Genomic DNA, 13,794 nt, shown 5'->3' on the forward strand with positions numbered 1-13,794 from the left:
TGTTCTTGATTTACTGTGCTGACTGTGGCAGAAGGTCATCTACTCTATGGTCTCATGGATTTGGAAGAGGTAATAAGTGTGGATAAAGAGTGAGGGGTGTATCAGATCTACGGAGATAGATAGATTGTGCCACAGCCCTCCTTTATAGATTGCTATTATGAGATGGTAACTGAAGAGATATGCCATGGTGGACTGCATTATCATCATCATTTTTGTCATTGTTAGATGTGAGTGCTCAGAGTATGACACTTATTGGAAGCTGCAGGATGGGCTATGTTACAGCCATCTTGTTATCAGCAATTTCTGGCAGAGCTCTTCGATCTTGACAGGCCTTTCTGATTAGTATTTGGTTGGTGGTTATTTAAGCAGGCTGGCATAGACTGCATCCTTGCCATCCAGTTGCCAACAAGTTCCACATGTCTTGGCATATATTATGTCCCTGTCCCATTGACAATAAGGGATGAGGTAATGAATTCCCATGTGATAGCATATGAAATCTGAATAGCATGGTGCCCTTATAGACTGACCCCTGGAATATGTGGTTACACACCTATTCTATATACAAGAATTAAGCTGTTAGAATGACATGTACTGGATGCTCCATTTTCTTTTGTTGAACTGTGTATTGACATACAGAAACTAAAGGCTGAAAAGGAAAGATAACTCACTGAGTAGGATACCAGGTTGATACCTGAGCTGCATCTGAAAGAAGAAAATGGTTGTCTCAAACAGGTATGCAATCTCACAAGGTAAACAGGCCACTTACCTCACTGAAGAAGAGCAATCAAGAGAATCTTCTGATGTTGCATCCTTGCATATCTTGTTTACTTCCCTCTGTGTGCTTTTGATGGTAGTTAGCTTTTTGATGGAGTGTGGCAATATTTAAAAGACATGCTTATAATGACTTAATTGTATCCATGCATGCATGAGTTTGCCTGTAAACAATTAACTTCAATGGGGCTACCTCTTATATTTTCTTAAAAGGCTAGAAACTGGACAGATATAAAATATATATGGCTCATGGCCTGATTCACAAAGGTAAACTTGCATATTAATGTAAGTTTATGATTTTTTGCAATTCTCAAATTATTTTTCTGAGTTGTAGCTTTAGGAGTGCGGAGCACATAAAATGATAGGGAATCATAAAGATAATACTCATAAAATTTGTTTGTGGGTTGCAAAAAAATCATATCCTTAAACTGAAATATAAGTTTACCTTTTTGAATCGAGGCCTCAGTATTTAAGCTCGCTCTTCATCTCATGGAAATGTATTCTTGAATGTTTTGAAATATAAATCTTGTGATTTGTCCCCCCTCACTCTTCTCTGTCTACATATCTTTGCACTGGTAGTGTAGGTCAATTAACTTTGAACAATTGATTCGTCTTGCCTTATTTTCTATTATACATAGAAAAAGACACAATTTGAGTCAATTTAAAGCAGATAGTTCTTCCCATAACTGGTTCAATGAAGATTGCTGGTTTATCTTCCCTGGTAAAGGTTATCAGATACTTCATTTGGTAAAGAAAGTGAATCTTCTTGAGTAAGAATTTGATCGTAAGGTTAATCAATCACATTGGAGCTGATGTGAAAGCCCAAAGGGCATGACAAGCAGTGATAAGGTTGCAAGAATGGAATGGGCTAGAATGCACTATCCGTGATTAGAGTAGACCGTTATCAAGTGTTGTTGTGGAAACGTTAGATAGGAATAATACTACCACCAGCAACAACTCCCTTCCATGCAAGTGTTCCAAAGACATTTCTCTTTCAGCACTACCACAGCTCTACCACCTGATTCCAGACGGGGAGATTACGAACATTAAAATCAACCGCACGGAGCCCAATGAAAGCCTCGCCATTAGGATAGTGGGAGGCAGTGAAACACCTCTGGTCCACATTATCCTACAACACGTCTATAGGGACGGAGCGATCGCCAAGGATGGGAGGCTGTTGCCAGGAGATATGATCCTAAAGGTAAAGTCTTGGCACATCAGTGTGAATGATGTGTGAACGAGCAAATGATGTCATAGTTGTCTTTGTCTGAAATATTAAGTATCATTCTCATTATCCATCATGTACTGGCATTCTTGCAATGATGCATACTTTAGCCTGATTTGATTATATTTTAAAAGCATTTTGAATGTAAAAACGGTTTTAGGGAGAGTTGTTTCATTATATTTGTTTATCCAGCGGGGATAGAGCATTCTTCAAATTATCACCTGTTTTATTATATCTGAATACAACAATTTATAATTTCATTGTTAGAGTACAATGGTTTGGAGAAATGTCACCATCCTGTTTAAGTTCTTTGTTTGATGTTCTTTAAAGTTACATCCTAGGTAAAACAGTGGTGCACCTCCGAATTATTACCCCCTGGAGCGTCAGGTGTGATTATGGGCAAACCACAGCAGAACAACGAATGTCACCTACCCACTCAAAAGCAGTGCGAGAAGACCAGGCGAGGACTTTTGAAGGAATTAAAGAGTTTAGATAAACCTGCGAACCTAAGATAATGATATCTCAAATTATGTAAGGAGACATGTATGTGCTAGTAGTCAGATGCTGGAGATAGTTCTAGACTTTGTATCAACATAATTCGAATTTTATTCTCTGTATTCAAGATAAACACTTTTAAGTGACGTGTGAAAACGTTGCCTAAACAAATGAAATACAAATAGACTAACTATAAAAAAAATGTTGATTGCACATAATGTAAAGTAGAACAGGAAGTGTGTTTAATTTACTGGTACTCCATAAAGAAAATACACAACAAAATTCACTATGTTACCAAAACATCGTTTTATCAAATAATTTTAAAAGGTAAAAAAAAAAAAAACAAGCACTTCAACCTGGATCAAACATTGGGCAAGAGAATAGCCATCACCTTTTATGATTTATTAAAGCAGCAATATTTTACATTACCAGAACTCCATAGGTTGTAAACAACCTATTTGAAGTCAGAAGGGTACCCATGCACTCCAAAATAAAACCTAAGACCCCCACCCCACCACAAAGTTGCAAGGTTGCCATCGTTGGTACTTGGCAGCCACAAGTGTTAGTAATTATGGTGCATTCCTGCTCTCTCCATGTGACCCAGAGCAGCACGTTGTCTGTGCTGCATTGTGCCAATTGTTTAAAAAAGTTTTGCCCTCAGTGCGCCTTACTTTGTCCGGTTAACTCAAAAAGTAAAAGGTGTTACACTTGACAGTGTCTGATCATGACACACAAAATTGATTTGACCAGGGTCCTATTTATTTGATTACATAGAGAGGGTAATATGAAAGGGTTTAAACAAAGCGTAATCCAGATTACAGAGAACACCTTTGTTCTGTGGCATGGAGTCACAGGTACGTTTTTAGCTGTACTATACAGCAGGGCTTTGGAATTATACGTTTTGCAACTGCAGCATCTTCTGCATAAGAATGGATTTACTGCATTTGCCACAATCATTCATCTGTTGCATAGGCTGCAGGTTCAGCAAAACACAAAAACAAATCAAAGCTACTAAAAACGCAACAACACCGGCTTCCATTCAGTGGAAGTCCCCTCACAAAGGTTGTCTGGTTACCTTTCTGTTACTTATTTCTGTATTCGGGTGTCAAAGCGGTACTGATGAGGTGAAACTCTTGCCGAGATAGTGTTAACATGTTTAAATGCCAAAATGTTTAAGTAATACAAACACAAAATGTGCCGCACTAGGCTGAGTTTAGTCAACCCTGCTGCATAACTTTGTACCCCTCTGCTAATTAATTCCAGTGTATTAACCACTGGAATGCCCAGCCCTAACCTACTGGTTTATCCCTCCAAACAAAGTTGGAAAATGTCATGGTTTCCTTTGCAAACCCTCACCCACCAGGGTTACCCCTTGGTGGCATGCTTCATTATTAGGTCCATCCTGTTCAGCTGAGAAGTACCATGGATCCTCCAGAGGAGGGGTGAGCTTGTAGTCACACTTACTCCAAAGCGTCACTCTTGTATTCAAAGCTGTAATGTTCCTTCTCAGGGTCCGAATAGTGCTATACCAGAGGATCCATGATACTCGCATTATCCAACATGTAATGTACCGTGGCACAACAATAATTAGATGCAGTATACCTCATTATTAACACATATGGGGTGTGTATTTGCACATTCTTCTTGCAAGGCATGGCACCAAGGAGCCCCTCTTGGTCCTTACAAAAAGCCTAGGGGTAGGCTTGAAACATGTAGCCCACATAAATTACAAAGGCAGGTACATAATTTACCCCTCCTTTCCACTGACCTCGTTTTTAACTATATCACTACTAGGATAGGCTTTAAAAGTTTTCCCCGAGAGGCAGGTATTTTTAATTCTCCTTTAAAACCCTCCCCCACTCCTATTTCTTGTCATTACAATGAATTATTTAAAAAAAAGCGCTCCCACGTAATTCGTCTGTCACAGCACACCTCGTTCTGCTGCGGAATGGGATTGACCCAATGACGAAGCATGCCACCAAGGGGTAACCCTGGTGGGTGAGGAATTTCAAAGGAAACCAAGAAGTTTTTTTTTGGCGGGTTAAACCTGTAGGTTAGGGCTGGGCTTCCGTTTGGTTAATATGTATGGCTATTTAGGAGGATAAGCCCCTGCCCATGTCTTCCTCCCTTCTCCCTCTTATGTTCTAAAATTAATTCTGGTGGCGATGATTATACTTCTAGCAGGCTACTTGGTTAAGCATTATTCCCTAGAAGATGGGATCTTATTAATGCTGTGCCCAGATTGACATGTTAAGAATCAGTCCCATGTATATCAGCTCTTTCAGAGGCACCAGTCTGGTCCACACAAGTAAGCACCTTACTAGGACAGTGACTTATTGTTTTCATATTGATTGATGAGCGTAGTCATACCCACATTGAGATTGTCAGGATCCACATCCTCGGATTGTCAGGAAGAGCTTAGTGCATGGAATTTTAAGGTGGAGGTATATTCTTTTACTTTTCACGGACAGCGTGTCTATACGAGCACTAACAACAATCGGTTTCGCCTATGTCAAGCGAGGCAAGAGCTGAATGTTTTAGGTCAATCTTAAATGTGCATACAGGGTTTTAGGAATACAGAGGGGGCTTTTTAAGATAGCATGCAATCTCAGGATGCAAAGCTGTAGAAAGAAGATACATTATTTGAATATGAGATAGTGCTATATTAGGTATTTTTGATAGGCACCATAAACATATGAAGGGTCTGTAATAGTTGGCTCCCTAACTAGAGCATCAGTTAAGATGAAACAGAACTGGCTAACCTAAAATAACCATCTGGTTGCTAACTGTTGAGAAATAGACATATTGCCTGGCACACATACTGTCCATGCGTCTGGGTATTTATAAACTAGGATCAAATTACTGCCCAGGTATTAATCACCCACTTGAAGTTTTAAGATTTGTGATGCCCTTGAAATAGGCAGCTTGGTTTTCCAAGCCCCAAAAATGGAGTCCAGTCATATGATGTGAAGATGTCTGATACAGTGTTGGGATTAAAAAACCCCATTTTGTTGACACTGTTTTTCTCCACTTAGATCGATTTGTCAATACACTTGGTCTGTAAATGAGTGCTAATTATCTTCTTAGCAAGTGTCTTTCTCAGACCCAGACATAGGTGTGAGAGATTATTACAAAAGTGCACAAAGTCAGAACAGGCTAATCACTTCAAGTATATGTAGATTGAAACTCCTGACCTATACTTCAAACAGTTCTCATGTGACAGTCTATATTGAAAAGATGATGCAAACGTTTATGACGAACACTTTCTTTTTTTATTTTTTTATTACCCTCACATTTCCATTCCTTAAATGTTAGCCTATTTCTTTTTGTATATTTTGACAAGTTGCTAAAGGAGCTTGCCTTTGGTGAAACTGCAGAATTAAACGAAGTACAATAAGGTTGTGAAACGATGACTAGCGTAGATAAAAAAAAAACGAATAATGAAAATATCATTATGATTCTTCCCGTTGAGGAATTGCTTTGCTCGCGCTTGCCTTTTATTTCCCAAGGGTCAGGGCTAGACCTTTGTATTTTTTTCATTTAAGTGAAGCTAAGCTTCAAATCAACAACAAAATTATGTTCACTCCTGATAAGTAACTCCTGGTACAATCTCTACATATGTGGACAACATAGTTGGACAGGCCAGTTACCTTAGATTGGCAGAGCTCTCTGAAGTGAAGCCGTAAGGACGAATGTGCTACATATTAATACAGCTTTCTGGTGAAAGGGCCCAGCCAACTTTCATTTACACTGTAAGAGCTTAGATGCTTCAGAAAGTGAAACCCTTTGTGGCTTCTGGAACCAATACTTGTGAATGGGTGAACACTACACCAGTGTTTCCCAAACTTTTGATTTCTGTGGACCCCCACTTTATCATCACTGGAACCTGGAGACCCCCACTAAATTATTATTGGAATACAGGGAATCTCCCCCCCCCCCCCGAGTCCCTACTGGAAGCCGGATACCTTGGTCCCTTTACATTGTTGATGATCTGAACCAAAAAACAACACACAAAAAGTACAGAAACAAGCATTCTACTAAACACATACACAAAGAACATTTTATTTAATTTGCAATCAAATATAATAAAAATATAAACATTTTAATTTTAATAGGAAGGTTGAACTTTTCTAAATTCAATTGAAGCTACACATCATCCATACTATATTCTATTTGATTCACCTGCACTGCTACCACAAATCAATCTGAGGATACTAATTTAATTTTTACCCTCCAATTTCAAATTCCTTGACATTTAGAGCACGTTTTAAAATGTTCACTTGCACATTCAGCCACTATATTTATATACACTTTATTAATCTGTTAATATGAGTGCATTTTTTAAGCAGTCACGGCCCCCCTGAGAAGGCTTCGCAGATCCCCAGAGGTCACTGGACCACAGGTTGGAAACCACTGCACTACACTATATAAATATCACATCTAACACTACCAGGCACAAATAGACTTGCTTTGTGTGTCTTTGAGCACCAATGCACCCTTATGGGTGAACACTGTGCTATATGAACATCACACTAGGCTCAACATAATGTACATGGAAATTATATATAGTTTCGAGCACCAAGAAACATTTATGAGTGAAAATTACTCCTATAACTACATCACACTAGCCCTCACACCTACATTTTGCATGTGCCTTCAAGTGCAAAGCAACGTTTAAGAGCGAATATGTGGTTAAATAACTATTACACCTAGCCAACATAATCTGACACAGGAACGATTTTTTAGTGAGCGTTGAGCGACAAGACTTTTTAGGTGTTAAAGCGTAGTTTTAGCAATATCACACTGAACCCTAACATCACCAGATACAAGTAAACTTTCTTTTTTGTGACTTTGAGCACCAACAAACCCATCAGATAAAAATCAACAAAGCAATTAAGCTCCAACAAAAAAAAAAAAAAATTGTTTACATTTTAAACGTTAATTGCTGAGCTCTACAGCACAGACAACAGGGAGCAGAGGGGATGACCGCGATGTGATGGCCCCCCCAATTATTTTCGAGATGAGTCCGACGGGGTCCGACAGTTATTAGTGGCTCCCTCTCCAGCTTCATCCCAATGATGGCCTGCAGGGGAATAGGCACTACTGACCCCCCCGCAGAAGGAACAGTACTTTGCCTGGGGGCTGTTGACCTGTGTGGAGCCCAGCTTTGAGGGCCCCGGAGCAGCGGGCCTCCTTGTTGCCGCATCTGCTGGACCATATGGTGGTGGGACCTTGAGCTGCCTGGTGAGATGAACAGCGACCAAAAGGGGTGGCCCTCCCCAGCCCGCTTGTTCCCTGGATGCATAGGTGAGCAGATGGTGTGGCCTTGGAGTGACATGGATTGCTGGTACTGGTGACTGACCTGCTCCCCCCATTCTCCTGTTTTTTTGGGCGTGTATGTGGTTAATCTGGAGGACCCCTGCACATAACCACTGATGCTGCAGATCCTGTGGATGAGCGGGTACTTCTGAGGGGTGACCCCTCCCTTTATCAGACACAATTTCATTTGCCCTGCCTCGACTGTTGCTGATCCCCATTCAGGATGGTGGTACCACTTACAGTGCAGTGGGAAGGTAGTTTTGGGAACATCTGGAAACTCTTGGCAACAAAGTTTTTGGCCTCACCTCCTGAATTGGGTGAAATCCTTGTCCACCCTTCTCTGCACCGGACATCGGTCACACCCAGCGAACTAGGGACAGTGCCCCAACAAGCGCCCCTCAAGAGGGGATCGAGCAGGGTGCTGTGGGTGGGCACATCTCCCACATTGATTGCAAGCTTGAAAAGTTGCTGCTGCGATCAATGCTACTGGTGAGATCCTGGAGGGCAAGATTGATTCTAGTGCTGTTGAGCTTGGTCTTATCTGCGAGGACTCGGGAGGGTGACTGAATTGGAAGTGTCAGGTCAAGCTTTGGGGCCAGAGGCCTAACCCACGGAGCGCTGCCTTACGGAGCTGAAGGAACATAGAAAGCGACTAACGACAACGACTCGTTGGATGATCAAGAAGGAAGGGCCCACCGTAACATCAGGTCTACTCCCTGCTCTTCAGGTCCTGCTTAAAAGTGCAGGCGGAGGACAAGAATAACTTTTTCCTGGATCCTGCAGTGGCACTGGACTGGCTGGAAAGCTATGATAAGGAGACGGTGTGCCCAGAACTAACAGTACTTCACCAGCCAGCACGGCAGAGGTGTAGACAATCTTGATGCTGGGGTGAACTGACCAACCAAAGAACAAGCAGTCAAGGAAGAGACAAGGGGCAGTGGCTTCCCTGCACTCTGGCAGGAGCTTCCCCCCCATTTAGGGGGTATGCCTAGAGCTCAGAGAGCTCCTTATGCTCGGACTGGAGGACACTCTCTGGGGGTTACCCCGGGTATGGCAGACTGCATCATTTGACCTCTTATAGGGAAACAACTGCCACTTTCTCTGTGCTGTGGTATGGGGGATACTTTGCATCGTCCTAAGTCTCTTTGCCTTTATTCAGTTTTCTCCTTTTTACTGGCCGAGAGGAGCTGGGCATATGTGGGGGTTTGGGGTTCATGCGCTTTGTTTCATTGTATTGCATACTATTTGACTACTGAACTGGCTGGACTCTTTCCTCTCTTGAATGCTCTGACATGGACCTGCCTGGCCCTTGTTGTTGGGCCCTAGTTTGTAGGCTACTTGCTTCTATATGTCTCACTCCAGGAGGAGGTTGAGAGTGGTTTCAGGGTTTCTTTTGATTGTGTTATTGTTGGGTGTACAGGGACTGTCCACACCATCTAAATGCTATAAATTATGGGCTTACTTAAAATGGTGGGGGCGCAGGTTGTGTTCCTACAAGACACATCTGTCAGACACCGTCGGCAGGGCATTCCGCAGGAGAAGGCTGGGATAGCTGTACTGCACTGCTTACTCTGCATTTGCAAGGGGGTCCTCATTTCGATTAGAGCTGGAGTGCCCTTCCACTAACCTAAAACAGTTACTGATCCAGAGGGCCTATATGTCCCAGTGATCAGACGGTTGGATGGTAAAAATATTGCCTTACTTAATGGTTAATTCCAAAATACTGAACAACCTTTATTTCTGAATAGCTTGACGCTCCTACTGCCAGTAATGGCACACAAATAGTGGTGGGAAACTATAGTTGTGTGGTTAATGTCCCCTTGAACAGATACTACCACCCCCACCCATTATGTTTGGCGCCTGCGTCTACATTAGCGGATGCTTTCTGAGCTTGGATGTGGCATTGGGGCTTGTGGCTTGCTGGAGAATCTGAAACCCCAAAGCCCGGCTGTACTCATATCGCTCCAGGTTTGAATGACTTGGAAGTTTGGTTGGGTAAGGTGCCTTGTTGAAATGGGGCATTTGAGAGGGTGATAGATGCTGAGTACTTGGCAGGGACATACTCAGACCATTGCCCTCTTCTATGCACTTTTCGGTTGGCTCCTTGTAGATCCTGCATCCGACCCTGCTCAAAGATCCAATGTTCCGGTCCACGCACAATGAGCTGATCACTGTTTTCGGGCTTGATAATGAGGGCTCTGCCCCCCATTCGACCCCCATCAGTAGGGGGCGAATAGGAGGGTTTTAAGGTGGTTGTACACAGTTACTGCATCTCTAATGAAATGGGGCTGTGCACCCAACTACATCCGCCAGTAGGAATCGGTCCCCACTGGACTCCCCCAGAGTTGGGAGAGATGCCTGCAGGCAGAGAGAGGACACTTAATGAACGAGACAAATTGTTCAAAATGGTAGAAAACCTGAGACAATACGACTATATGGCATATATTGCAAGGGCTCACATGACGAGAGACAAATCGGGGAGCTTACTAGCCTGGCTCTTTCGGGAAGAGACAAGAGGGCATACCATTCTCAGGTTAGAGATTTTGCGGACCCAGCCATTGCCAAGTAGCCGGGGGTGGATGTTACTGTGCAGGAAATGTGGGAGCAATCTAGGAGCTAGCCATGGGCAGGGTCCCCGGATCAGATGGGTTGCCCATAGAATTCCACTCCGCCTACTCAGCTGCCGTCACCCCTGAGTTAGTAGATGTTTTCAATAGAGCATGGCAGCAGGGTTTGCTTCCGCCTTCCTTGTGTTAATCCTCAATTGTGTCTCTTCCCAAGAAAGACAAAGATCCTCTGCTGGTGGACTCCTACCACCCCCCCCCCCATCTATGCTCAACGGGGATTACAAAATCTAGAGTAAGATATTGGCAAATCAGATCTTGACGAATATGGGCAAACTTATACAACCCAATCAGACAGGTTGCATAGCACAGTGCCAAATGTTTGGCAGGTAAGTCCTGAGTACTGAGTCCAGGCAACCTTTAGTGATAGTGTTCAGGTGTCCAGATAGCAAAAGCTCTCTAGGGGTAGCTGTGGTGGAGGACAAGAATATTTTTTTCCTGGATCCTGCTGTGGCACCGGACTGGCTAGAAAGCTATAATAAGGAGACGGTGTGTCCAGAACCAACAGTACTTCACCAGCCAGCACGCCAGAGGTGCCGACGATCTCGACATCGGGGTAAACTGACCAACCAAAGAACAAGCAGTTGAGGAAGAGACAAGGGGCAGTCAAGACAGCAACTTCCCTGCTCTCCGGCAGGTGCTCTCCCCCCCGCCCCCCATGTAGAGGGGTATGCCTCGGGCTCGGAGAGCTTCACATGCTGGGACTGGAAGACACTCTGCGGGGGTTATCCCGGATATGGCAGACTGCATCATTTGACCTCTTATAGGGAGGCAACTGCCACTTTCTCTGTGCAATGGAAACATGCCTCCATTCGTAATCTGGAGGTGTTTTTTTTTTTTTAATAGAACTTCGGAGTTGCTCTTCGACGGTGTAGGAGGCTGACTCAGTTTATGGTGTACACCTATGGTGTGGCACCCTATCCTGAGTCAAGGCAACACTTAGTGATAGTGTTCAAGTGTCCAGATAGCAAAAGCTCTCTAGGGGTAGCTGTGGTGAACAGCTAAAGCTTATTCAGGAGCAGTGTAAATCACTTGCAATTCATAATAGTCAGTCAGTAACTGTTCACAAGAAAGAACCACACCAGGTGTTGCAAAAATAAAGTACACTTTATTACAACACTATGACTACTAACATTAGTATATCTCCACTTGGAGATATCAACACACAAAATATACAGTTAGCAACAAGCAGGAAAAACATAGAAATACATGGTACCCTATTGGGGGTCGGGGGGCAAACCATATACTAGTAAAGTGGTATCATAATGGAGATGCCCAACCAAGCTAAGTGTCCCAGGGGCTGGAGATGTAGGAAATTACAAGAGGTAAGTACCAGAAGTCCCACAGGTGCTCGAGTGCAGAGTTATTGAGCCAGGCGTCCTAAAGGCTAAAACAGGAGCGTTGCTGTTGGATGTTTATGGATTCAGGACCCTTCTGAGTGGACCCCGAGGAAACTAGTTGGCATAAAGAAGGTTGGATAGTGCTCCCATCTGTGGATACCAAGAAGACTGCAGTACCTGCACCAGCGAGCCCAGGTGCCGAGGGGTAAAGTGGAGTCAGAAACCCTTGTTGGAGTCAATTGAAGCCTCTGTTGTCCAGCTGCTGTCGCGACCCTTGTACCAGGCCGGTGGAATGAACCCAAGGGTGGATTACATACGTGAAGAACCTGAAAAAGAAGGTGACCATGTCGAGACCACTTGGAGATGTCCAGGCAGTGTAAGTAGGCAATGGCCACCCCCTTTAGGTAAAGTTTCTGCAGGACGCTGAAGGAAGAAATCCAGCTTCAGAGTCCATGGGGATGCAGGAGATCCTGGGAGTCACCCACAAGCTGACCCATGTTGGTAGCTGGATTGCAGGAGGGTCAGTGGTCGGCAGGACCACCAACAAGCCTTGGCAAATGCAAACAGCTGATGCAAGGAAGATTGCCGGTTTTGGAGGAACAACAAGGTCCTAGTGACTCGACCCTTGGAATGAAGTCAGGGCATGCCTTCAACAGGAAGAAAAGCCAGCCAGAGTCAGAGGAGCCCCCACGAGTGACCCACTGGCAGCAGGCACATGGAGACACAGAGAGGCCTCAGCAGCACAGCAAAACAGGAGTCCTACGTTGCAAGAGCTGCAAAGTGGAAGCTGATCTTGAGGTTGCCAAGTGCTGAACTTCTTAAAGCTCGAAGATCTTTTGGAGGAAGAGCCAACAAGCCTTGGCAAGAGCAGTAGTCGCGATGCACAGGGGTTCCATACCAGTGGCTGCAGCAATGGTCCACTGACTCCCAAGTTGGCCAGCAGACAAGTTGGACCCAGAGAGGACCACAGAACTACCACTTGTGAGCAGAGCCTTTTTGTTGGCTGTGGGACAGAAGGGTCTACCGGCTGGTTGTAGTCATCTTGAGGTGCCTGTGGATGCAGGTGAGTGACTCCTTCACTCCAAGGAAGATTCCTTCTTGCTTCTTGGATGCAGGCAAAGTCCTTGTGACTCTGGAGGATGCACAGCCAGGGATGCTGCAAAAATCATGCAGGGGCTTGAGAAACAATGTTGCAGGTGGAGCCCTCCCAACTGGATACAGTCTTGTTTCAGTTCCAAAAGCAGACCAGCAATGGTTCTGGAGGCCAGGAGCAGAAGATGTCTTGCAGTATTCTTTGAAGAGTCTTGCTTGACAGATCTGAGGAAACACCCTCGGGGGAGCACTTACATAACCCTAAAAGGGGATTGGTCACTCTCTGAGGTGACCCACCTATCAGAGGGGGTCAGGGACATCATCTACCTGGCCCAACCAGTCAGATGCTCCCAGGGACCTCTGCATATCTTATTTTCAAGATGGCCTAATCAAGTGGCCACCTGGCAGGGCTCTGTGCACCTCCCTAGGGGAGGAGCTGGACAGGGGGGTGGTCACTCCCCTGTCCTTTGTGTGGTTTCGCATCAGAGCGGGAACCGGGGGGGGGGGGTTCCTGAACTGGTGCAAACTGGATTATGCAAGGAGGACAGCAAATACGCCCTTCAAAGCAGTCTGGTGGCGCTCTGAGACCACCCCACCCCACCCCAGCCCAGAGACATCTATTTTAAAGGAAGAGGTGGTCACACCTTTCTCTTGCAGGAGACCCTTTGTTCTGCCTTCCCCTGCCTCAGTTAGGTTCAACAGCAGGAGGGCAGAACAGTGTCTGGGATCAGCAGCAGCGTAGGCTGGCAGCCAGACCCCGTAAGGCTGCAGAGGCAGAACTGGGGGATCCTCTAAGGAACCCCCAGAGTACATGGGACCATGCAACTAGCACTGGTATTGGTGAAGTTGCATGATTCCAGCATATCTGATACCAATTATGCCTACGTTCGGAGAAACCATTATGTAGTTGGAGCCACTACATACCTTA

General features: G+C 44.5%; 1 protein-coding gene across 5 annotated transcripts in view; it reads left to right on the top strand.

Moving 5' to 3' along the window:
* Positions 1-13,794, top strand: part of LNX1 (ligand of numb-protein X 1) — a 234,843-nt gene that overhangs the window by 149,752 nt on the left and 71,297 nt on the right. For all 5 annotated transcript variants that reach the window (XM_069201231.1, XM_069201247.1, XM_069201238.1 and 2 more), the window contains one exon: positions 1,770-1,972. In XM_069201231.1, coding sequence (XP_069057332.1) covers positions 1,770-1,972 — 203 coding nt within the window. The remainder of the gene's footprint in view (positions 1-1,769; positions 1,973-13,794) is intronic.

Source organism: Pleurodeles waltl, chromosome 1_2, assembly GCF_031143425.1.
Source record: "Pleurodeles waltl isolate 20211129_DDA chromosome 1_2, aPleWal1.hap1.20221129, whole genome shotgun sequence".
Classification (NCBI taxonomy): Eukaryota; Metazoa; Chordata; class Amphibia; order Caudata; family Salamandridae; genus Pleurodeles; species Pleurodeles waltl.